The 26,422-nt window shown below is 32.6% G+C and overlaps 2 protein-coding genes across 4 annotated transcripts; both read right to left on the bottom strand.

Moving 5' to 3' along the window:
- Positions 1 to 774: 774 nt before the first annotated feature.
- Positions 775 to 9,747, bottom strand: LOC128033910 (2-isopropylmalate synthase 2, chloroplastic-like). Its single transcript, XM_052622408.1, is given in 13 exon segments — positions 775 to 1,219; positions 1,320 to 1,465; positions 2,561 to 2,695; positions 3,521 to 3,604; positions 4,651 to 4,725; positions 4,806 to 4,839; positions 5,700 to 5,800; positions 7,198 to 7,284; positions 7,377 to 7,469; positions 8,052 to 8,132; positions 8,215 to 8,411; positions 8,414 to 8,427; positions 9,080 to 9,747. Coding segments are annotated over 13 exon segments (1,848 nt in total). The 3' UTR covers positions 775 to 1,086.
- On the bottom strand, positions 1,320 to 25,854 carry LOC105776650 (2-isopropylmalate synthase 2, chloroplastic). Of its 3 annotated transcripts, none has more exons than XR_008189895.1 (12): positions 24,990 to 25,854; positions 24,135 to 24,348; positions 23,972 to 24,052; positions 23,296 to 23,388; positions 23,117 to 23,203; positions 21,619 to 21,719; positions 20,722 to 20,755; positions 20,567 to 20,641; positions 19,436 to 19,519; positions 18,474 to 18,608; positions 17,530 to 17,704; positions 1,320 to 1,465 (listed from the first exon to the last, which is right to left on the bottom strand). XR_008189895.1 is itself a non-coding variant. In XM_012599444.2 (12 exons), exons 1-12 carry the CDS (start codon positions 25,688 to 25,690, stop codon positions 17,005 to 17,007), a joined length of 1,884 nt encoding a protein of 627 aa, XP_012454898.1. In that variant the 5' UTR covers positions 25,691 to 25,853; the 3' UTR covers positions 16,695 to 17,004. The 3 variants fall into 3 exon arrangements, 1 of the variants encoding a protein (XP_012454898.1); XM_012599444.2 differs by lacking the exons at positions 1,320 to 1,465; positions 17,530 to 17,704 and adding exons at positions 16,695 to 17,137; positions 17,238 to 17,383 and having other exon boundaries at positions 24,990 to 25,853; XR_001128048.2 differs by lacking the exon at positions 1,320 to 1,465 and adding an exon at positions 17,238 to 17,383.
- Positions 25,855 to 26,422: the final 568 nt, after the last annotated feature.

The raw sequence follows: 26,422 nt of genomic DNA, 5'->3' as shown, positions 1-26,422 counted from the left end.
CTTGGTGATGAAAAAAATATATAGTTTGCTAGAGTCATGTTTAGAAGAATTCTATACTTCAAATTTATTTAGTGGTATTTCTTTTTTTGGGTAACATTGGGTTCATATGATAGAGGAATTTTTATATATAATTTGATTTTTAAAATTATTTTGAAATAGTTTATAATTTCTTATGAGAGAAGTCAGTTTTTCATTTTCAAAATTAGCAAAAATTTATGAGGCATTTACATTAATTTATTATTTGAGTAATTAAAATTATTTAAGTTACAAAATTCAACTGGATTTGAATTTAAAAAATCAAATTATTTATTGGAGTTAATCCAAAAAACTTAGTAACTCGATTCAATTAGCTTAAAATTCGGGTTTTTTTCGATTTTTTTAATTAAACTGAGTTTTGCTCAATACTTCTAAAACCGAATTAATGATTGAATCAGTTAGGACACCACTTGGCTAGTTCAATCAATTCAACTGGTTCCATTAATTCGATTAAAAAATATTAAAAAAAAAAACCCAATTGAATCGATCCGTATTGATTCCAGATTTAACTGATTCAATACTATTCTCCAAACTGATACCTCAATCAATTTTCAGTACAACCAATTTAATTCAAGCATCATTGTTTTGCTCTCCAATTCCAAAATTTGGTCCTCTATAGAAAACAATATAAAAACTAAAAAAAAAAAAGAAAAGTAAATTTAATTCAGGTGATATGTTGTACCAGATTTCGACTGGATCAACTACCACTGAAATTCTTATTTAAGATCCGACCACCCATTTTTGATTTACAATTGAGTTTCTTATTCCATGATCAAGAAACCTAGGTCCAAAGAAACTTGTTTGTCTTTAATATAACAACTGACGCTTCACTAAGTTTTGACAATTTCTTACTACAAATTCACAAGAAATAACAAAAAACCAACATTGTCTTTACTTAACATTTCTGTCTATGATGTAGCAAAAAAAACAAACATATCTGCTTATGAAACTTGTATACACAAGTACCTTTCAAAGCATTGTCACTAAAAGGAGAGCACATGTATTTACAAAACTGACATGATGCATGCATGTACGGGATCGATACCCGCCTTAAGCAGAAACCGGAGTTCGTTCTATCGAAGCTTTTGTCTGATATTGTTCCTTTAAACCCAACATCTTATTTAATGCACCAATATAAGCCTTGACACTGGAAACAACGATATCCATTCCTGCCCCAGTTCCACTGGCACAAAAAGGAGATCGATTTTAAGCACTGAATTTCAGAAGTGGAAGTGGAAGAAGTACACATGTCAAATGGAAACAAGAATACGAAGAAACCATACCTGAATGTTCGCTGAACAATTTCACCGGTCAAAATATTAGTTGATATGCGGCTTTTCTCAGCACGAATTAGAACGCGGGTGGTGGCTATAGCATCAATGCCTTCTGTAACGGCATTCATGGAGTACTCAAGAAGTGTGACTGGTTCCTGCAAAATGAAGGAAAAAAAGCTTTTAAGTACTACTCAAAAATCTCAGCAAAAACATGTAGAAAGAAGCATTCAAACACCGAGAAGGGTTGGGAAGATGGAGTGCATGGTGGAAACCCAGAAAAACAAAGGGCAGAATTATTTACTATTGTCCTCAAATTGAATCCCTCCTTATATAATAAATGCCACAGAACACCATTATGGACAGGGGAAACCATTCACCAAAGAATACTCAGAATGGTACCAAAGAGCCTGCAGCCTGAGATTATGGATGTTGGAATTCGAATTCCAGATCTCCTGGATGCCATCCCTTACTAGTGGCTGTATGAACCAATTGAAATAAGCTTCAGGTTCAAATAATATTTTCACACAAGGCGGAAAGGGGAACGGGGTACAAAGAAAACAGAAGATATTCAATTAGGAAACCTTAAATTCTAACAGAAATTTTATTGACTATAGGTTACAACCTATAAGCCCTAGTGATGAACCACAGGTTCCTAATAGCAGGTAAGGAGCTTTTATTTTTATGGCAAGCACGACAAGATAAGTTTGGATAGAACATGTCTATTGACCGACTAATCAAATAAATACAAGCCATATTCTCTGCTACTAAATTCAGGTAACACGACACAATGTTGCTCCGGCTCTTCATTTTTGTTGAACCATCTGTATCTGGCACATTTTTGGACGTATATATGAGTACATGACCTTCTAAAGATCCCACAAATATAGAAAAAGTTGAACATACACGTACCTGTATCCGACACTCGCACACAAGAGTTTGAGTAACATAGGCACATGAAGAGAAGTAGGGAGTGAATGAAAATGAAAGAAAGTTCACTAAAATGATGAATAGACCACACTGAGGTTCAATATTCGAAACTGAAAATTATGAACTAAATGGCTCCATAGTTGGAGCCAATGAAACCCTATAAAGAAAAAGCAAATCCCAAAAGGACATTCATGATAATAAAATCAAGAACTCATAGACAATTTCTTAATAACCCTAACACTGAATCTTGCATCATATCTTATCCAATACCCAACAGAAAACTCTAGAAAACAAAGGAAAACTTCTAATCTTCAGTATCAAACCTTTGTAATGAGATCAATAGCTTTATAAGCTGAATCTACTGGCCCAGTTCCAACTGAGCATGCAACATGCTCCTCGCCATCAGCACCAATGAGTTTAACTGTGGCAGTAGAAAGGCCAAGAGTTCCACAAGTAACCTGCATTTAATGTTTTCCATTAAAAATTAAGTTCACATAAGATGATGATCCACATTGTAAAATAAACAGTTCCAGGGATTGCTGCTATACTAGAACTGAATTCCACATTGTATATCACAGATCATGGCTATTTTACATCCTGGATCACTTTGGTGCAAAATGTGGATCGGCAAAACCATGGACCTAAATTGATAGGTAAAATAGGAAGAAAGAAAAAGAGGATCTGATAGGAAAAGCATGTGACCAATCAAAAATAAAAGGAAAACAGAAGAATCTGGAAACTTTTAACATGAGGTGCGAACAGTGAGGCAGAACAGCTGGAGGTTAAGAGAACATGAATTAAAGCCATTATTTTGGATTTTGAATTGTTATTGGGGCTTCATGAAGTTCATAAATTTGTTATCAGGGTTTAATCAAGCTTATAATTGCAGAGCTTTATTCTCGACTTTTCACTGGTAAGTAAATTAATTGGCAGACACATCATTTAGGGAATGAGGAAAAATTACTACAAAATATACCATAATTTTTCTCTCATTAGAGGAAAATTAAATAAACTGAAAGCAACCAATCTAAATATAATGCATTTTCTTATAATCATGTCTATTACTGACTATAAACTACATATACACTTATCTCTATATTATTCAAATTAAATTAAACCAAAAGCAAAAAATATATAGAGTTTAAAGTAATACAACCCCAATAATGCTTCATATAATATTGCAATCCAAATAGAACTAGTGAAGCGTCGCCCACTGTACCATGAAAACCCTTTGCACATCCATGTCACATTCCTGTAACTATGGTTCAACTATCTCTAGTTACCTGCAGATCATGAAGCTTCCAAACAACTTCAGGTTGAAAAACTTCATCCGAAACCAAGGCTATTAGATCAGCATCAGTGACTCTCTAGAACACCAGTAAATAGAACATGTATAGAACAACAGTTAGTGTTGCCTTTTAAGATCAAAATATAGCACAGAAGAATACACTTCAGCTAAAATAAACTGAACTTCCAAACAACAGAAATCATGCATTTTTAGCATCGCTTTAGAACAACAGTTAGTGTTGCCTTTTAAGATCAAAATATAGTACAAAAGAATACAACTCAGCTAAAACAAACTGACTAAAAATGCCATAACCAACAAAATTTGATACAAGCATTCATAACCAACAAAGACTGTTACTTTCCACTACCTTTCCATAATCACTATATGATCTTGAAAATATATTTTCAATTATGTGGATCACAAATCCACCTACATCTGTCACTAACTATTTGCTAAGCCATCCCTGATAACAAGAATCCTTAAACCAGGGATACCCAGGAAATCTTGCAACATATCACCTGCCAGCAACCCCTATGTCGTCATTCTCTAAGCCCACAGACAATTTCTCAAACCAACATCATATCTTTAACCATTAAATTAAAAGGTTAACCATGTAATAATTCCATGATGGATTGAGAAAGATTGGTGTTTATTGAGTTAAAATTACATTCAGCAACAAAATGGAGCTTATGACTCCACCAGCATATAGTAAACAAGAAAAGGAAAAAATACATTTAACAATAAAAGCATTATCTATTTCCTGTCTCAGTATTGTATCCCAATCTTTTTTTCATTCCATACAGATAAGTAGTTTAGTTGCTGAGACTAGAAAACCAGTTTTTCAAAATTACTGAAAAGGTGTGGAGAACTAGAAAAACTGTCAAAAAGGTAAGATCCATTACTATATTGTTGTTATGCCAAGGGAAATTTTTATACAGACTCTATGTACAACCTCTCCTCAATTTTCATTTTCTTAGAAATTATCATTGGAAAGGAGAATTCCACAGTTGAAGACATCTCATTTTTAAAACACAATTCATTCAGTTTGGAATGTTATAAATAGTTGCCTGAATGATGATATTACAGGAAAAGAAATCCAGGAAATCAATAGAGAATTTTGGTCACCTTCTTTTGTTCAGCTACTGCTTTGAAGCGCCAGAATATGTTGCCAAGCTGTTCATCGTCAAGCTCATAACCAAGCTGAGATAAACAACAAGAACTAGGTGCTTAGATGAAGAAAAGAGAGGTAATTACATGTAACATGCTAAATAGCACCATACCTCTTTCAATCGGTCTTTTAAAGCATGCCGTCCACTTTACCATAGATTTGCAGAATAAAAAGAATTAAGAGAGAAATCATGAGTTTTGTAACAAATGAAATCGTAAAAAAAAAAATGAATAGGAAGATACCAACAACATGAATGTCATAAATATCACAACAGAACTGCATAAATTAAAGTAGTAGCAAAATATTGGAAGATGGAATCAATCTCGCAAAAGAAGCTGACAACTCTTTTTTTGGTCAGGAGAGAAAGAAGTCTGTATTTGACACTAAGAAACTTCGCAGAAATCTAACAAATGGAGTGACCCTTTATGCTTCAAAATCAAATATTTTTATAACTTGCCGAGCTATTCAAGAATATTAGGTAAAGTTAAATATATTTATCCAATATACTAATAAGATGCAACCTATTGTACCAGGCCGAAATACTTCTTCTGCCTAGCAACTCAGGTGATAATAATAACCTGATTTGACTACCTTAATAAATGTGAATGATCACTTTTTTTTCATATGAAGAAGAAAAAAGCCAAGGAAAAAACCTATTAAAAGATCACCCCATACTACTGCAGGGATTCCACTATCCTCAAATAAAGTTCAAAATATACTCATCAAGATTGGTATAAGATATATTCAAAACCTAAGTATAGTATTCTTAGTGATGATGATAAAATATGTAAATATGTTAAGTCCTCAACCATTTCTGTCAGATTTGTTGTGACATCACATCCAACATTGAAAATCAACTGGTAAACCACTTATAGCATGTTCTGCTCTAAAAAAATCACTATGATCCATCTACATCGCTTTAAACACTATTTAAAACATATCAAACGAAAAAATATATATATTACCACAAAAATGGAGGAAAAATTTTGAAAGATGAAATACCCACCTAAGTTTTCCTAGGACAATACCAGCTTCATTAGACCGTTCAAGCCCGATATCTTCAGGCTAAATAATTTCATAAGTACCTTTGTGCTTAAGCATTCCATCCTATAGAATAGAAAGCAAATATGGATTATATTTCTTATTGCTTTTAACTTTTAGTAAGCATACATATTTAGCTTGGGATTAAAAGTGAGTTTGATGGAGTTGGGTCTTAACTACACCATCAATAATTGTCAACAATTTCACTCAGCAAGCCTGATTTGTAGAAGAAATCACCATTGTAGCTAAACGTATCAAAAGTGTTATCAACTAATATTGTAAATATTCACTTAACAGGAGAAATGAAGAAAACACAAAGAAAACAGAAGGGCAACCAGTAAAACACATTCAAGCAAACTTAAAAGCACATTAGTATTCCTCGTAAAAAAAAGTTAGCTAGGAGAAAGTGTTACATTCCTACCACATCAATTGGTGGCCCATCAAATTATGGTGAGGGCAGCATTTGAAATTGCCATGTTAGCATAAATGAATACTACTTTCTAATGATAACCTTGACTAGAATAATAAAATTGTGGTCCCATTTATGCTATCATGTCATTTTTTTTAAGACTTGCAGTCAGAATTATGCTAGAAAATACTTGTGTATTACTTTCGCTTGTCATCATTGTTTCACTCACGCAATGATAACATGAGAAGGAGTAATGGTCCAAAGTCAACAACATCCTCATATTTGCATATATACATATACATACACACAAGCATAACTGGAGAAAAAGCAACACAAGAAAGGAAATTGACAGATCAAATAAAAATGCTACTAAAGGGCCAAACAATGGAAAGATTACAGAATCTAGCCACCCACCTGCAACTTCAAACACGTATAGATATCATTACACATGCATGACTTAATATTACCATCTAAAATTAGCAACTTAATTTCTAAGCACTCTGGTTGAACAAGGGCTTTGGTAAACAGCATCAAACTCCAATCTTGTAAGAATGGTCCTTAAAAAGTTCTATATTTAATCCTCAGTTTGCCCCACTAAATTCTGCCAAACAATAAATAGACCACAAGCTCAAACATGCTCCTCAGCTAACATTGTTTCCCCAGAGCAAGAGATTGCTACTAGCTAGCTACACCCTCAAACATTTTAAATAATAATAAAAGAAAAGGTGTACAGAGTCCATTATTAATTTCTACCATGCATCTAAACTTCGCAAACTCTTAATGGAAGGCAAAAGAGAATATAACTTTGGTTTTCTAAAGACTAAACAACAAAGCTGTATTCACAGTAGCAAAATTTACAGACGGACAAAATCATAACACATGTTAGTGCATTCTATTAAGTGCATTTTATTAATTTTCAACTACAATGGTAAATACAATTCCAAAAATTAATCAATGAGATCAGCCATAAAGAAAAGCTTCACCAATTGACAGAAAACATTCAGAGGTTCAGTGGTTCACAACATATATGCAGTCAAATGTTGGAAAAACCAACCTGGTGGATACCACTTTCATGAGCAAAAGCATTGGCTCCGACAATAGCCTTATGAGGTTGTATGTGTAACCCCGTGTAGTCCTCTACCTAAAAAACCATATTAAGTCAACAATAACTCCCAGAGCTAATTCAATCAAAAGTAAGGCCAACTAATTGAACCAAAGTTCACAAAAAAATACCATTTTGCTTGACATCACAATGTGTTGAGTATTGATTCCAGTATAAAGACCTCCTAATACATGCTCGCCACGACATTTTATTGCCATCACAACCTGCATAAACAAAAGTAGCAGCCCAACGGAATCAAAACAGTAAAACAAGACATAGGTAATCTTACAATTTACAAAAACTGTCCAACTAGTTTCGACACTTGCAACCAAAATAATTTTTCTTAAGTCGCCACAACACAAGAATAAAGAGATTGACAGCTAAAAGACTTTTATTTACAAAATTTAAATGCTTAACATAGGCAGACTGCAAAACTAGAAAGACAAAAGTTATCAGATGGATGCATAAGCACCCTCATTGTCAAGACCCCGTTCCCCCTCTCTATCTCTGCAAACAAAAAATGAAGTGGATTAATGTAAAATAATTTTCATATCTCATATATAGAAGCACGTGATCATGCAATGAGCCCTTGTCAACTGAATTTCAGTGCAATGTGTCTCCATCTAAAGCAGATTTGATTGACAACAGGTCTTAGGTTGTACAGACTCAAGATCATGAATTATTCACCTTAAATGTCCAAGAACATCATATGGTGCTAAAGAAAACCAGGCTTTTTCCCATCTACTTCTGCGTAACTGAAATCCCAAATTCACAATCATTATAATATTGAATAAAGAAAAGCTCACCTCCTCCAATGAAGCATTTCCAGCTCTCTCTCCAATGCCATTGATTGTTACTTCCACCTGCCTTGCACCTGCAAAAGCTCCCTGAATTCATGCAGCAAAGATGTAAATACAGACCAAGTATACCTCAATGTGCATTAATTAACAAAGTAAACCAGGACCATACCGCTAGCGTGTTGGCAGTAGAAAGCCCAAGATCGTTTTGGCAGTGTGTTGAAATAATAACATTCTCAATTCCAGGGGTATTGGCCTTTATATCAGCAATTAATTGGCCAAACTCGCTAGGCATAGTTATGCCAACAGTATCAGGTATGTTGAGAGTTGTCGCTCCAGCCTTGATCACTTCACCCAAAATCTCATATAAAACTCTCTGTCAGATCTGGTAGGATCCAATGGAACAACAATATCATGTAAGCAAGAGGGAAAAAATCTACCCTTTTTCATTTATTTATTTCAATAGTAGCATATAGGACATGTATACACTGATACTACTGCAAAATGCCTCTGGCAATGTTAAACACAACTCGATTACACAAAGCAGAAAAAAAAAACACAAGACAACATTAATACAAGAATGTCTTAGATTCTAGATAGTACAAATTATTAACATATCAAAATTTATATAAATATAAAACACCATAATTACCAGACAAAATACACAAGCACAATACAAATACATAATGGTCAGTTCTACAAAACAAACTTTTTTTAACGCCCATTTCTACAATAACATGCATGCTCCCCTATTGCAGCGATTTTTATGACCAAGCACATATCTTTCACCAAAAAAAAAAAAAGGCTTCAATTAAATACAGAAAAGAAATATACATAAATTAAACAATAGATTATCTTTATCCGTATTTAAACTTCTACTGCTTATTTTGATTTTAAAGTTTAATCTTCCTCTTTCTGTTGTTTCATTTCTTCAATAAAAATATAGACAACAATGGAATATAATCTTATCCTTGAACAACCATTTCACAAACATATGATAGGAAGAAAAAGAGAGAGAGAGAGATAAAAACTCGAACCTGCCGGCGTCTTCGGGGCTAAACTCGACATCATTACAACCCAAACTCCTTGCAAACCGAACCATACTTCTAGCGATATCCAAAACCTCCTCTTTACTCTTCCTTAACTTATACTCCAAATGGATACCACTGGTAGCGATAAATGTATGAATCCTGGGCCGTTTGGCGTACTTAACCGCCTCCCAAGCGGCCTTAATATCGTTCTCATTACACCTAGAGAGTCCACAAATGACAGGCACATACCCATTCTCATCCTCCGCATTTCCAACCTCTTTAGCAATGGCCGTAACAGCTTCAAAATCGTCTTTGGAAGCAGCGGGAAACCCAGCTTCTATTATATCGACGCCAAGCTTGGCTAGCTGACGTGCAATATCAAGCTTCTCCTTGGAAGTCAAGGTGGCGCCAGGAGATTGTTCGCCATCGCGGAGAGTGGTGTCGAAGATGCGCACGTAGTTGGGGTCTGGAATATGGTTGGGAATGTAAAGAGGACGGCGGAGGGGAGTGGGGGGAGTAGGGGCTAAAGAAGAGGAAATGAGAAGAGACTTGGCCTTGGGTAATGATTTGGAAGGAAAAGAAGGGAAACAGGGTGGGTTGGAAGAAAGGAAGTGGAGGGAAGTGGGAGAAGGGAGGAAAAGGGAGGATTTGGGAGAGGGAAAATGAAACGGCATGTACCTAGGGTGTCTAAATAATAATTATTTTGTGGTTTGATTGTAATTGAGGTTATAAGTTTATATTTGGCTGGTTTTATACATATAAATATGTGTTTGTTTTTGAAGTCATATTATGGCATGATAAATTGAACTAAATCTAGATAGGTGCATGTGAATTTAATTCTATATTTAAGTGCTCATGAACTAGGCAAAATTGATTTGGATTTGATATGTTTATAATTTGGATTAAAATGATGCTTTGATGACTTGTTTTGATGATATGAAATGTTTGAAATTTCATCTCTTTGATCTAGTAACTCGGTAATGCTCCGTAACCCGGTTCCGGCAAGAGATACGGGTTGGGGGTGTTACAGGTTTTGATTGATGAAAGAACTTTTTCGATCATATCAGGTCAAGCAAGTAGGCGGTGAAGTTTACAAAAAGAATTAATCACTAGTGTCTCAATCTCGGGAGGACCAATTTCGAACATTGTAGGCATTGTGAAATATTTAAAGGAAGAAAAAATAAAATAGAAAAAAAATAAGGAGAGAAATAATGTAAAATAAAATAAAAAAGAATCAAAAAAATATTTTTAAAAGTTATAATGACATGACAATCTATTATTGGCTAAATTTTTTTTAATGGATATAATGTTTTGGTGTAAAATGGTTAACGGAAGAACAGTTTAAGTGCCACTTGTAATCAAAAAAGAGTTTAGGTACCAACCTAGAAAAAAAGTATTCTTTAAGTACTAATTTATAGGTTAACGGTTTTTTGAAAAAAATAGATTTAATGGTTTGATTAACGAGTGATCAACTTGAAGAAAAAAAGTAATTTAAATATCATGTGTGACCAAAAAAGTTATCAAGATGTGAAAAATGACATAATTTAGATATCTATTTGTGAATTAAACTTGGTCTATACTATGTATTAAACTCCTAAGGTCCAAGAGCCAATTGAACATTAATTCAACAGGTAATGATTATAATTTTTTTTTTACAAATTAAATTGTATTATTATAAGATTATATATATATATATATATATATATATATATATATAATTACTAAAAAGCTCATACATAGTGAAACCTCTAATTCTATGGCCTTTATATTTTTAACTTTTTCATTTGAACCAAAATTTCATTTAATTTTGTCGATTGAGTAATAGTTAGGTTGACATTGTTATTATTGTCAATGTCACGGGGTTAGAATTTTAGTCTGCCAAACCACGCAATCTTAGGCGATTTCTTTACTTCAAATTCGCCTAAGTCAGCTTTACTCTCGCAAAATGAGAATTCTTGTAGAATTTCTCTTAAGTCATTGAAACAAAGAGGAAGCAAGCTCGAAATGAAAGAGTAAAGACCAAATGTTTTAGTAAATGCTTTCAAATACATTCACAACTATGAATGGAATCATTACAAATGAAGCGGGAGGTCTCTATTTATAGTTGAGCTCTCCCAAAACCAACGGTACAGATTGAGTTACATCGACAGTCAAGATTAGAGTCTATCTACAATTGAGAATCCTAAGAGATTTAAACTTTAAAAAATCTTATCACTTTAAGATTTACACTATTTACCATGATAATTTTGGTTTTATTAGAGTGTTTCATTGGGCTTCTCCATATGTTTTATGAGTCGGGTGAGTTCAAACGGATTAATTGAACCCTATTTCATCAATTGACCTCTAACACTAAGACATGGTACAAAAATATTATGAAAATAATTAAATATGAAATGACACAAACAAGTTACAAGACCATAAGATAAATTAGATTATAGCACAATTTAAATGTGAATGAAAAATATTTACGTAAGAATTAAATAAATCTTTGGTTGAAATGATAAACTAAAGGTCTAAAAATTATAGTGGTCTAAATTCAAGTCTTACCATATGGACTTTTTATTGATTTTATATAAAAATAAAAGCATTCTTATAATAATTTATTTTGTGAAATGAATGACTTTTAATCATTTTATAATTGAGTTAATGACCAGTTGACTTGTGACACTAACTCAATTATGAATCTTTAGTAGGGTTAATATATATTTTCCCCTTGAACTGAATTACTTGTAACTAGTTGGTACCTAAATGTTTTTTGGTACTGAACTTGGATTTCATCACACACTTTGGTACATCTAAAGTAATGTCATTAGAATTTGATGAATTGACACCAGTAGTAATAGGCTATTTTACCTAACTAACCTCAAAAAAATAAATACTTTTAAAAATGACATTGTTTGAAAAACTATGACGGAAATAATCTAAAATCTATAGGGTCGGGCGGCACTGGCTATCTCATCGTCAGCACCACCCTCCATCATTTCCTAATCATGCCTTAATGATTGCCCCGTCCAATAAAAAATAATATTTTTTTAGTGCCGGCATTGTAATGGTCAGCACCCATATGTACTTTTTAAATACCTTAAAAAATAAGGGTATTCTCGATTTAAAATAAAAGGAAAAATAATATTTTAATAAAAATAATTTTTATTTTTTGGTGCCGGTGTTAAGTGACCGACACCACTTCAAAGCTTTAAAAAATAATTTTTGCTTTTACGGGTGCCGATGTTGAAGTGGTTGGCACCGGTTTAAAACTTTAAAAAATGATTTTTTTTGTGTCGTCTTGAAGTGATAGGCATCGGTTCAAAATAAAAAATATTGATTAAGGAGGAAAAGAGTTAAACTCGATTATGTCGATTGGCCGATGGACATTGGTGATGGATGATTGCATAGTGGAGTGAAGGCGGGGACAAGGACATATGGAGAAGAAAAAGAGAAGTAAAGAATGAAGAAAAAATTTAAAAGCAATCATGGCGTTATTGAGGAGAGGAGGAGGATATGAGATAAAAGCTCATTGGGACGTATTTACTTTATTATTATGAAACTAATCAACTAGATATCTAAGTTAAATTTGAAAACCAATAAATAACTTTAAATACATATTTCATTACTCCATGTAAATATTATCTATTTCAATAGAAAATTTTAAAATTTATTTTAATTATTTTATTAAATTTTAAAATATATTTTATTTAATTTGAATTTATGTTGAAGATAACTAGATATATTAATTTTAAAACCCCCAAGAAAACTATATAACATCATTTTTAACTATATTATCTCAATTTCTTGATTTTTGAAATATATTTTCCTATTTTTACTTTCAATTTTTGTTATGTTTTATGGAAACTAATATTCATCTTTAAAATTTGCTTATATTCTCGGTACCTTGTATTTACTTTCACTTTCATTTTCTTTTGTTACTGTAGGCATTAATATAAAATGACTAAATTTTTTTTAAAAATGATCTATTAAATTTTTAACTTTTAATTTTTTACTAATAATATTTGTATTTGTGTTTTAGTAATATTTTTATATTTTTTAATCTCAAAGGTACATACATTCAATGATTTTTTAATTTGACTATTAAATTAAAAATATTTTTTCTTTATTGATTTGTCTTAAATAATTGTTAATTAATTATTATTGTATTTAAGGCAGCTTTCACTATTTTTTTTTCTTTTATTGATTTATCATTGTAACTGTTCCCCAATAATGGTTACAGATTAGTTTTGGTTTCTTTTTTATTTTTTACTTCTCTTCTTTCTTCTCAATTTGCCCTAGCTGCCTCATTCACTCCACTATGCAATATGCCATCATCGACATCTTTCGAGCCAATTGACATAATTGAAGTGTAGCTCTCTTCCTCCTCAATCCTTTTTTTTTTTTAACCGGTGCCGACCACTTCAATACCGATACCTATTAAAATAGTATTTTTATCTTTTCCTTTTTAAATCGTAGAATACCCATATTTTTTAAGGTATTTCAAATATATATATGGGTGCCGACCATTACAACGCCAAGCATAAAAATATCATTTTTATTATGCGGGACAATCATTAAGGCATGGTTAAGGAATGATGGAGGGTGGTGCTGGTGGTGAGATGGTCTGCACTGCCCGGCACTATAGATTTTAAGTTATTTCAGTCATAATTTTTCAAACAGGATCATTTTTATAAATATTTATTTCTTTGAGATTAGTTGGGTAAACAATCTCACATCATAGCACATTGAAAGTCTTAAAAAATATATTTTTAAAATATATAAATTTATAAATTTATAATATATATATATATATATATATATATATATATATATAAATTATTTTAGGTCGAGAATGAACATGGACAATTAATTGTGTGCATTCATTCTAGACTTTTTAAGTAATTTTATTTTATATAAAATATTAGCTTTTATATTATCACTTTAAAATTCAAAATTAAAAAATATATAAATTTATTAAAATTATTTCATATATAAAAAAAGAACTTAGACAAATGGTTGTCTAGAATTAGATTAACCTGGACAACAATTTGTTCATATTCAATCTAAAAGTGCTTGTTTTAGTAATTTTATTTATTTATGATAAAAATTGGGTTTTATATTATTATTTTTAATTAAAAATATGTAAACGATATAATCTATTTTTTAAAAATAAGATAAACTTTACAAATGGTCATCTAATTATTAGTGCGTTTCTATTTTGATTACTCAACTATAAGAAAATCAAGTTAGGCACTAACATTACTATTTTTGGTTACTCGCCGTTAAAATGGCAACAAAAATAATGATGTGGCCTTTTTTAATCGGTATAATAACACATTAAGTCTTCAATACTTATACATCCTAAATGTAACCCTCTAATTTACAAATTCTATCAATTTTATCCTTAAACATATATAATTATCATAAAAATAAAAATAATTAAATGATTAATATATATTTTGAAAATGTATAAAATAAAATATTATATAATATTTATTGAAACTCATATATAGCAAACCCATGACATCATTATAATTTAATTATGTTTAAATAAAATTATTAGAATTTATTTATAAGTCTTCTACTATTTTTAATTTATTTAATGATAATGTATCATGGTTTTATTCATTGATGGTGCATATTAAATATTGTTCATTGAAAGGTTTCCTAATCCAACGAGAATCTCCTCAACCGGATGTTGGATTTTGAGTATCCTACCAAGTAACAATTTTTTGTGCCAACGGATGTCATGCTTCTTGTTAAGTTTCAACCCATCATCGACGAGAATAATTGAGATTCCTGTAGCTTTAAAGCACTTTGAACTAATGGCTATTGGCTTGTAAGTCAGATGATTTGCAAATGAAAGAAAATTGAAGGAAAAGGGATAGAAAATTAGAAAGATTAAAAAATATATAATTTTTTTTTTCTATAGATTCACTTGGTAAGAGGAGAAAAATTGAAGGAAAATTTCTCATTTTCTCTCCTCTCCTCATTTCATTTTGAAATGATTGATATTTATGCATCAGGATTTAACATAATGCTATTTAAAAAACTGCATTTTCTAGATAAAAGTGTCTTCTTCCTATCAAGCCTTTGTTTTAGCCGTTATTCATTTCCCCAGGAAACGTCAAGAAAAGTTGAACTAGAATCAATCATGATCTACAATACCAAGCTTACAAAGTGAAAGATTCGTAACTGCCTCCATCTATTATACAATCTATAATAATTTTGTATTTTGTACTTTTTCAAAATATATAGTAATTATATGTGTTTAAGAATAAATTCGATAGGATTTGTAAATTGTTAAATTTATTGAATTATTTAGAATTAGGATTAAATTGATAGAACATGTAAGTACTGAAGACTTATATGTTATCATACCAATTAAAAAATATCCCATCATTATTTTCATTATCATTTTAAAGGCGGATAACCAAAACACAAAGATGTTAATAGTTGTGTGAACATTTGTATAGTTTACCCTTAAAATTATATATAAAATTATTTCACTTCGAGAATAAATATGAACAAACGAATGCCCAAATTCATTCTTGAGAATTAATTATATATTTTTATAAATTTATAAGATTATAAATTTTTATTAGGGTTTGCCACGTGTCATGATATGAAGCTATTACATGTCATTGTATAATTGGTTGCCAATATCACACCATCAAATTCTAATCGTGGTACTATAAAGATACTATAGAGGTTAGTGCATGAGAATGTAGCACATTTTATTACTAGTAGTTTACTTCTTTGAAAAGCACTTGCGACGAGAGGATTAATCATTGCTACTAATAGTGGACACTCTGATTTAAAAAAAAAAACCTTATATTAGAAAAGATATTTTAGTAAACATTTACTTGGTGATGAAAAAAAATATATAGTTTGCTAGAGTCATGTTTAGAAGAATTCTATACTTCAAATTTATTTAGTGGTATTTCTTTTTTGGGTAACATTGGGTTCATATGATAGAGGAATTTTATATATAATTTGATTTTTAAAATTATTTTGAAATAGTTTATAATTTCTTATGAGAGAAGTCAGTTTTTCATTTTCAAAATTAGCAAAAATTTATGAGGCATTTACATTAATTTATTATTTGAGTAATTAAAATTATTTAAGTTACAAAATTCAACTGGATTTGAATTTAAAAAATCAAATTATTTATTGGAGTTAATCCAAAAAACTTAGTAACTCGATTCAATTAGCTTAAAATTCGGGTTTTTTTCGATTTTTTTAATTAAACTGAGTTTTGCTCAATACTTCTAAAACCGAATTAATGATTGAATCAGTTAGGACACCACTTGGCTAGTTCAATCAATTCAACTGGTTCCATTAATTCGATTAAAAAATATTAAAAAAAAAAACCCAATTGAATCGATCCGTATTGATTCCAGTTTAATGATTCAATACTATTCTCCAAACTGATACCTCAATCAATTTTCAGTACAACCAATTTAATTCAAGCATCATTGTTTTGCTCTCCAATTCCAAAATTTGGTCCTCTATAGAAAACAATATAAAAACTAAAAAAAAAAAAGAAAAGTAAATTTAATTCAGGTGATATGTTGTACCAGATTTCGACTGGATCAACTACCACTGAAATTCTTATTTAAGATCCGACCACCCATTTTTGATTTACAATTGAGTTTCTTATTCCATGATCAAGAAACCTAGGTCCAAAGAAACTTGTTTGTCTTTAATATAACAACTGACGCTTCACTAAGTTTTGACAATTTCTTACTACAAATTCACAAGAAATAACAAAAAACCAACATTGTCTTTACTTAACATTTCTGTCTATGATGTAGCAAAAAAAACAAACATATCTGCTTATGAAACTTGTATACACAAGTACCTTTCAAAGCATTGTCACTAAAAGGAGAGCACATGTATTTACAAAACTGACATGATGCATGCATGTACGGGATCGATACCATTTAAGCAGAAACCGGAGTTCGTTCTATCGAAGCTTTTGTCTGATATTGTTCCTTTAAACCCAACATCTTATTTAATGCACCAATATAAGCCTTGACACTGGAAACAACGATATCCATTCCTGCCCCAGTTCCACTGGCACAAAAAGGAGATCGATTTTAAGCACTGAATTTCAGAAGTGGAAGTGGAAGAAGTACACATGTCAAATGGAAACAAGAATACGAAGAAACCATACCTGAATGTTCGCTGAACAATTTCACCGGTCAAAATATTAGTTGATATGCGGCTTTTCTCAGCACGAATTAGAACGCGGGTGGTGGCTATAGCATCAATGCCTTCTGTAACGGCATTCATGGAGTACTCAAGAAGTGTGACTGGTTCCTGCAAAATGAAGGAAAAAAAGCTTTTAAGTACTACTCAAAAATCTCAGCAAAAACATGTAGAAAGAAGCATTCAAACACCGAGAAGGGTTGGGAAGATGGAGTGCATGGTGGAAACCCAGAAAAACAAAGGGCAGAATTATTTACTATTGTCCTCAAATTGAATCCCTCCTTATATAATAAATGCCACAGAACACCATTATGGACAGGGGAAACCATTCACCAAAGAATACTCAGAATGGTACCAAAGAGCCTGCAGCCTGAGATTATGGATGTTGGAATTCGAATTCCAGATCTCCTGGATGCCATCCCTTACTAGTGGCTGTATGAACCAATTGAAATAAGCTTCAGGTTCAAATAATATTTTCACACAAGGCGGAAAGGGGAGCGGGTACAAAGAAAACAGAAGATATTCAATTAGGAAACCTTAAATTCTAACAGAAATTTTATTGACTATAGGTTACAACCTATAAGCCCTAGTGATGAACCACAGGTTCCTAATAGCAGGTAAGGAGCTTTTATTTTTATGGCAAGCACGACAAGATAAGTTTGGATAGAACATGTCTATTGACCGACTAATCAAATAAATACAAGCCATATTCTCTGCTACTAAATTCAGGTAACACGACACAATGTTGCTCGGCTCTTCATTTTGTTGAACCATCTGTATCTGGCACATTTTGGACGTATATATGAGTACATGACCTTCTAAAGATCCCACAAATATAGAAAAGTTGAACATACACGTACCTGTATCCGACACTCGCACACAAGAGTTTGAGTAACATAGGCACATGAAGAGAAGTAGGGAGTGAATGAAAATGAAAGAAAGTTCACTAAAATGATGAATAGACCACACTGAGGTTCAATATTCGAAACTGAAAATTATGAACTAAATGGCTCCATAGTTGGAGCCAATGAAACCCTATAAAGAAAAAGCAAATCCCAAAAGGACATTCATGATAATAAAATCAAGAACTCATAGACAATTTCTTAATAACCCTAACACTGAATCTTGCATCATATCTTATCCAATACCCAACAGAAAACTCTAGAAAACAAAGGAAAACTTCTAATCTTCAGTATCAAACCTTTGTAATGAGATCAATAGCTTTATAAGCTGAATCTACTGGCCCAGTTCCAACTGAGCATGCAACATGCTCCTCGCCATCAGCACCAATGAGTTTAACTGTGGCAGTAGAAAGGCCAAGAGTTCCACAAGTAACCTGCATTTAATGTTTTCCATTAAAAATTAAGTTCACATAAGATGATGATCCACATTGTAAAATAAACAGTTCCAGGGATTGCTGCTATACTAGAACTGAATTCCACATTGTATATCACAGATCATGGCTATTTTACATCCTGGATCACTTTGGTGCAAAATGTGGATCGGCAAAACCATGGACCTAAATTGATAGGTAAAATAGGAAGAAAGAAAAAGAGGATCTGATAGGAAAAGCATGTGACCAATCAAAAATAAAAGGAAAACAGAAGAATCTGGAAACTTTTAACATGAGGTGCGAACAGTGAGGCAGAACAGCTGGAGGTTAAGAGAACATGAATTAAAGCCATTATTTTGGATTTTGAATTGTTATTGGGGCTTCATGAAGTTCATAAATTTGTTATCAGGGTTTAATCAAGCTTATAATTGCAGAGCTTTATTCTCGACTTTTCACTGGTAAGTAAATTAATTGGCAGACACATCATTTAGGGAATGAGGAAAAATTACTACAAAATATACCATAATTTTTCTCTCATTAGAGGAAAATTAAATAAACTGAAAGCAACCAATCTAAATATAATGCATTTTCTTATAATCATGTCTATTACTGACTATAAACTACATATACACTTATCTCTATATTATTCAAATTAAATTAAACCAAAAGCAAAAAATATATAGAGTTTAAAGTAATACAACCCCAATAATGCTTCATATAATATTGCAATCCAAATAGAACTAGTGAAGCGTACGCCCACTGTACCATGAAAAACCCTTTGCACATCCATGTCACATTCCTGTAACTATGGTTCAACTATCTCTAGTTACCTGCAGATCATGAAGCTTCCAAACAACTTCAGGTTGAAAAACTTCATCCGAAACCAAGGCTATTAGATCAGCATCAGTGACTCTCTAGAACACCAGTAAATAGAACATGTATAGAACAACAGTTAGTGTTGCCTTTTAAGATCAAAATATAGCACAGAAGAATACACTTCAGCTAAAATAAACTGAACTTCCAAACAACAGAAATCATGCATTTTTAGCATCGCTTTAGAACAACAGTTAGTGTTGCCTTTTAAGATCAAAATATAGTACAAAAGAATACAACTCAGCTAAAACAAACTGACTAAAAATGCCATAACCAACAAAATTTGATACAAGCATTCATAACCAACAAAGACTGTTACTTTCCACTACCTTTCCATAATCACTATATGATCTTGAAAATATATTTTCAATTATGTGGATCACAAATCCACCTACATCTGTCACTAACTATTTGCTAAGCCATCCCTGATAACAAGAATCCTTAAACCAGGGATACCCAGGAAATCTTGCAACATATCACCTGCCAGCAACCCCTATGTCGTCATTCTCTAAGCCCACAGACAATTTCTCAAACCAACATCATATCTTTAACCATTAAATTAAAAGGTTAACCATGTAATAATTCCATGATGGATTGAGAAAGATTGGTGTTTATTGAGTTAAAATTACATTCAGCAACAAAAATGGAGCTTATGACTCCACCAGCATATAGTAAACAAGAAAAAGAAAAAATACATTTAACAATAAAAGCATTATCTATTTCCTGTCTCAGTATTGTATCCCAATCTTTTTTTCATTCCATACAGATAAGTAGTTTAGTTGCTGAGACTAGAAAACCAGTTTTTCAAAATTACTGAAAAGGTGTGGAGAACTAGAAAAACTGTCAAAAAGGTAAGATCCATTACTATATTGTTGTTATGCCAAGGGAAATTTTTATACAGACTCTATGTACAACCTCTCCTCAATTTTCATTTTCTTAGAAATTATCATTGGAAAGGAGAATTCCACAGTTGAAGACATCTCATTTTTAAAACACAATTCATTCAGTTTGGAATGTTATAAATAGTTGCCTGAATGATGATATTACAGGAAAAGAAATCCAGGAAATCAATAGAGAATTTTGGTCACCTTCTTTTGTTCAGCTACTGCTTTGAAGCGCCAGAATATGTTGCCAAGCTGTTCATCGTCAAGCTCATAACCAAGCTGAGATAAACAACAAGAACTAGGTGCTTAGATGAAGAAAAGAGAGGTAATTACATGTAACATGCTAAATAGCACCATACCTCTTTCAATCGGTCTTTTAAAGCATGCCGTCCACTTTACCATAGATTTGCAGAATAAAAAGAATTAAGAGAGAAATCATGAGTTTTGTAACAAATGAAATCGTAAAAAAAAAAATGAATAGGAAGATACCAACAACATGAATGTCATAAATATCACAACAGAACTGCATAAATTAAAGTAGTAGCAAAATATTGGAAGATGGAATCAATCTCGCAAAAGAAGCTGACAACTCTTTTTTTGGTCAGGAGAGAAAGAAGTCTGTATTTGACACTAAGAAACTTCGCAGAAATCTAACAAATGGAGTGACCCTTTATGCTTCAAAAATCAAATATTTTTTATAACTTGCCGAGCTATTCAAGAATATTAGGTAAAGTTAAATATATTTATCCAATATACTAATAAGATGCAACCTATTGTACCAGGCCGAAATACTTCTTCTGCCTAGCAACTCAGGTGATAATAATAACCTGATTTGACTACCTTAATAAATGTGAATGATCACTTTTTTTTCATATGAAGAAGAAAAAAGCCAAGGAAAAAACCTATTAAAAGATCACCCCATACTACTGCAGGGATTCCACTATCCTCAAATAAAGTTCAAAATATACTCATCAAGATTGGTATAAGATATATTCAAAAACCTAAGTATAGTATTCTTAGTGATGATGATAAAATATGTAAATATGTTAAGTCCTCAACCATTTCTGTCAGATTTGTTGTGACATCACATCCAACATTGAAAATCAACTGGTAAACCACTTATAGCATGTTCTGCTCTAAAAAAATCACTATGATCCATCTACATCGCTTTAAACACTATTTAAAACATATCAAACGAAAAAATATATATATTACCACAAAAATGGAGGAAAAATTTTGAAAGATGAAATACCCACCTAAGTTTTCCTAGGACAATACCAGCTTCATTAGACCGTTCAAGCCCGATATCTTCAGGCGAAATAATTTCATAAGTACCTTTGTGCTTAAGCATTCCATCCTATAGAATAGAAAGCAAATATGGATTATATTTCTTATTGCTTTTAACTTTTAGTAAGCATACATATTTAGCTTGGGATTAAAAGTGAGTTTGATGGAGTTGGGTCTTAACTACACCATCAATAATTGTCAACAATTTCACTCAGCAAGCCTGATTTGTAGAAGAAATCACCATTGTAGCTAAACGTATCAAAAGTGTTATCAACTAATATTGTAAATATTCACTTAACAGGAGAAATGAAGAAAACACAAAGAAAACAGAAGGGCAACCAGTAAAACACATTCAAGCAAACTTAAAAAGCACATTAGTATTCCTCGTAAAAAAAAGTTAGCTAGGAGAAAGTGTTACATTCCTACCACATCAATTGGTGGCCCATCAAATTATGGTGAGGGCAGCATTTGAAATTGCCATGTTAGCATAAATGAATACTACTTTCTAATGATAACCTTGACTAGAATAATAAAATTGTGGTCCCATTTATGCTATCATGTCATTTTTTTTAAGACTTGCAGTCAGAATTATGCTAGAAAATACTTGTGTATTACTTTCGCTTGTCATCATTGTTTCACTCACGCAATGATAACATGAGAAGGAGTAATGGTCCAAAGTCAACAACATCCTCATATTTGCATATATACATATACATACACACAAGCATAACTGGAGAAAAAGCAACACAAGAAAGGAAATTGACAGATCAAATAAAAATGCTACTAAAGGGCCAAACAATGGAAAGATTACAGAATCTAGCCACCCACCTGCAACTTCAAACACGTATAGATATCATTACACATGCATGACTTAATATTACCATCTAAAATTAGCAACTTAATTTCTAAGCACTCTGGTTGAACAAGGGCTTTGGTAAACAGCATCAAACTCCAATCTTGTAAGAATGGTCCTTAAAAAGTTCTATATTTAATCCTCAGTTTGCCCCACTAAATTCTGCCAAACAATAAATAGACCACAAGCTCAAACATGCTCCTCAGCTAACATTGTTTCCCCAGAGCAAGAGATTGCTACTAGCTAGCTACACCCTCAAACATTTTAAATAATAATAAAAGAAAAGGTGTACAGAGTCCATTATTAATTTCTACCATGCATCTAAACTTCGCAAACTCTTAATGGAAGGCAAAAGAGAATATAACTTTGGTTTTCTAAAGACTAAACAACAAAGCTGTATTCACAGTAGCAAAATTTACAGACGGACAAAATCATAACACATGTTAGTGCATTCTATTAAGTGCATTTTATTAATTTTCAACTACAATGGTAAATACAATTCCAAAATTAATCAATGAGATCAGCCATAAAGAAAAGCTTCACCAATTGACAGAAAACATTCAGAGGTTCAGTGGTTCACAACATATATGCAGTCAAATGTTGGAAAAACCAACCTGGTGGATACCACTTTCATGAGCAAAAGCATTGGCTCCGACAATAGCCTTATGAGGTTGTATGTGTAACCCCGTGTAGTCCTCTACCTAAAAAACCATATTAAGTCAACAATAACTCCCAGAGCTAATTCAATCAAAAGTAAGGCCAACTAATTGAACCAAAGTTCACAAAAAAATACCATTTTGCTTGACATCACAATGTGTTGAGTATTGATTCCAGTATAAAGACCTCCTAATACATGCTCGCCACGACATTTTATTGCCATCACAACCTGCATAAACAAAAGTAGCAGCCCAACGGAATCAAAACAGTAAAACAAGACATAGGTAATCTTACAATTTACAAAAACTGTCCAACTAGTTTCGACACTTGCAACCAAAATAATTTTTCTTAAGTCGCCACAACACAAGAATAAAGAGATTGACAGCTAAAAGACTTTTATTTACAAAATTTAAATGCTTAACATAGGCAGACTGCAAAACTAGAAAGACAAAAGTTATCAGATGGATGCATAAGCACCCTCATTGTCAAGACCCCGTTCCCCCTCTCTATCTCTGCAAACAAAAAATGAAGTGGATTAATGTAAAATAATTTTCATATCTCATATATAGAAGCACGTGATCATGCAATGAGCCCTTGTCAACTGAATTTCAGTGCAATGTGTCTCCATCTAAAGCAGATTTGATTGACAACAGGTCTTAGGTTGTACAGACTCAAGATCATGAATTATTCACCTTAAATGTCCAAGAACATCATATGGTGCTAAAGAAAACCAGGCTTTTTCCCATCTACTTCTGCGTAACTGAAATCCCAAATTCACAATCATTATAATATTGAATAAAGAAAAAGCTCACCTCCTCCAATGAAGCATTTCCAGCTCTCTCTCCAATGCCATTGATTGTTACTTCCACCTGCCTTGCACCTGCAAAAGCTCCCTGAATTCATGCAGCAAAGATGTAAATACAGACCAAGTATACCTCAATGTGCATTAATTAACAAAGTAAACCAGGACCATACCGCTAGCGTGTTGGCAGTAGAAAGCCCAAGATCGTTTTGGCAGTGTGTTGAAATAATAACATTCTCAATTCCAGGGGTATTGGCCTTTATATCAGCAATTAATTGGCCAAACTCGCTAGGCATAGTTATGCCAACAGTATCAGGTATGTTGAGAGTTGTCGCTCCAGCCTTGATCACTTCACCCAAAATCTCATATAAAAACTCTCTGTCAGATCTGGTAGGATCCAATGGAACAACAATATCATGTAAGCAAGAGGGGAAAAAATCTACCCTTTTTCATTTATTTATTTCAATAGTAGCATATAGGACATGTATACACTGATACTACTGCAAAATGCCTCTGGCAATGTTAAACACAACTCGATTACACAAAGCAGAAAAAAAAAACACAAGACAACATTAATACAAGAATGTCTTAGATTCTAGATAGTACAAATTATTAACATATCAAAATTTATATAAATATAAAACACCATAATTACCAGACAAAATACACAAGCACAATACAAATACATAATGGTCAGTTCTACAAAACAAACTTTTTTAACGCCCATTTCTACAATAACATGCATGCTCCCTATTGCAGCGATTTTTATGACCAAGCACATATCTTTCACCAAAAAAAAAAACTTCAATTAAATACAGAAAAGAAATATACATAAATTAAACAATAGATTATCTTTATCCGTATTTAAACTTCTACTGCTTATTTTGATTTTAAAGTTTAATCTTCCTCTTTCTGTTGTTTCATTTCTTCAATAAAATATAGACAACAATGGAATATAATCTTATCCTTGAACAACCATTTCACAAACATATGATAGGAAGAAAAGAGAGAGAGAGAAAAACTCGAACCTGCCGGCGTCTTCGGGGCTAAACTCGACATCATTACAACCCAAACTCCTTGCAAACCGAACCATACTTCTAGCGATATCCAAAACCTCCTCTTTACTCTTCCTTAACTTATACTCCAAATGGATACCACTGGTAGCGATAAATGTATGAATCCTGGGCCGTTTGGCGTACTTAACCGCCTCCCAAGCGGCCTTAATATCGTTCTCATTACACCTAGAGAGTCCACAAATGACAGGCACATACCCATTCTCATCCTCCGCATTTCCAACCTCTTTAGCAATGGCCGTAACAGCTTCAAAATCGTCTTTGGAAGCAGCGGGAAACCCAGCTTCTATTATATCGACGCCAAGCTTGGCTAGCTGACGTGCAATATCAAGCTTCTCCTTGGAAGTCAAGGTGGCGCCAGGAGATTGTTCGCCATCGCGGAGAGTGGTGTCGAAGATGCGCACGTAGTTGGGGTCTGGAATATGGTTGGGAATGTAAAGAGGACGGCGGAGGGGAGTGGGGGGAGTAGGGGCTAAAGAAGAGGAAATGAGAAGAGACTTGGCCTTGGGTAATGATTTGGAAGGAAAAGAAGGGAAACAGGGTGGGTTGGAAGAAAGGAAGTGGAGGGAAGTGGGAGAAGGGAGGAAAAGGGAGGATTTGGGAGAGGGAAAATGAAAGGGAGAGAACTTGGAGGAAATTAAGATGGAGGAAGCCATGGAAGGAGAGAAGGTAGAGAGAATTACAGAGGAAGAGTTTGGGTTTATATGGACAGTGTGTTGGTTGTGAATTTGTCTTTTCTCAGTTTGGTTGGGAGGGAAATGAGAGTGGAGGCGCCGCCAGCACAGAGGGGTGATAAGAGATAGAGCAGAATTTTTGTTTTGAACAAGATAGGGAGAGTCTTAAAAAGGATCAAAAATCTGGTAAGCCTGGGACCCACTCTTTCCATAACAAGCCAAATCCAAATTATAAAGGTTCATCATGACTGGGTTTTTAAGGTGATGACTACGGATGTCTTTTAAAAATTAATATTTTTTAAATACTAAATCTTCATTTTGTTTTATTTAAATCTTTTTAATAATAAAATCCAAATATTAAGAAAAGATTAAATTTTTTATGAGATGAAATTAAAAATATTAAAAAATCAACTTAAATTATAATCTAACCAGAATTTCCCCAATAGTTCTTGGCCTTCGTCGGAGTTTTGATCGCCATAAACTACACTTTTAATCATTAAATTATGGATAATTTTTCTGTTAAGTGATTTTTAGTTGATATAATAATAATTTTAATCCTCAATTTTTATACTTTAAATCAATTGACCTAATCATATATAAAAGGTTTAAGGGCGTAAAAAACCCTCAAATTTTTTGAAAAAATACAATTAAGCCCCTCCTTTTTTTTTACTTAATTGAGCACTTGAACTTTCAAAATACATTAACAAGGCCCTC

This window comes from Gossypium raimondii, chromosome 10 (genome assembly GCF_025698545.1).
Source record: "Gossypium raimondii isolate GPD5lz chromosome 10, ASM2569854v1, whole genome shotgun sequence".
In the NCBI taxonomy this organism is placed as follows: Eukaryota; Viridiplantae; Streptophyta; class Magnoliopsida; order Malvales; family Malvaceae; genus Gossypium; species Gossypium raimondii.
This window is presented reverse-complemented; position numbering and strand designations above follow the sequence as displayed.

What these genes read in the sequence shown, in the direction of transcription:
- LOC105776650 (XM_012599444.2), bottom strand. Translation starts at nt 25,690, where the DNA reads ATGGCTTCCTCCATCTTAATTTCCTCCAAGTTCTCTCCCTTTCATTTT. An exon ending in GGAAGCTTCATGATCTGCAG is followed by an intron (nt 18,609 to 19,435) that starts GTAACTAGAGAT and finishes CATTAAATGCAG; the next exon opens with GTTACTTGTGGAACTCTTGG. An exon ending in CTATTGATCTCATTACAAAG is followed by an intron (nt 17,384 to 18,473) that starts GTTTGATACTGA and finishes TTCATTTTGCAG; the next exon opens with GAACCAGTCACACTTCTTGA.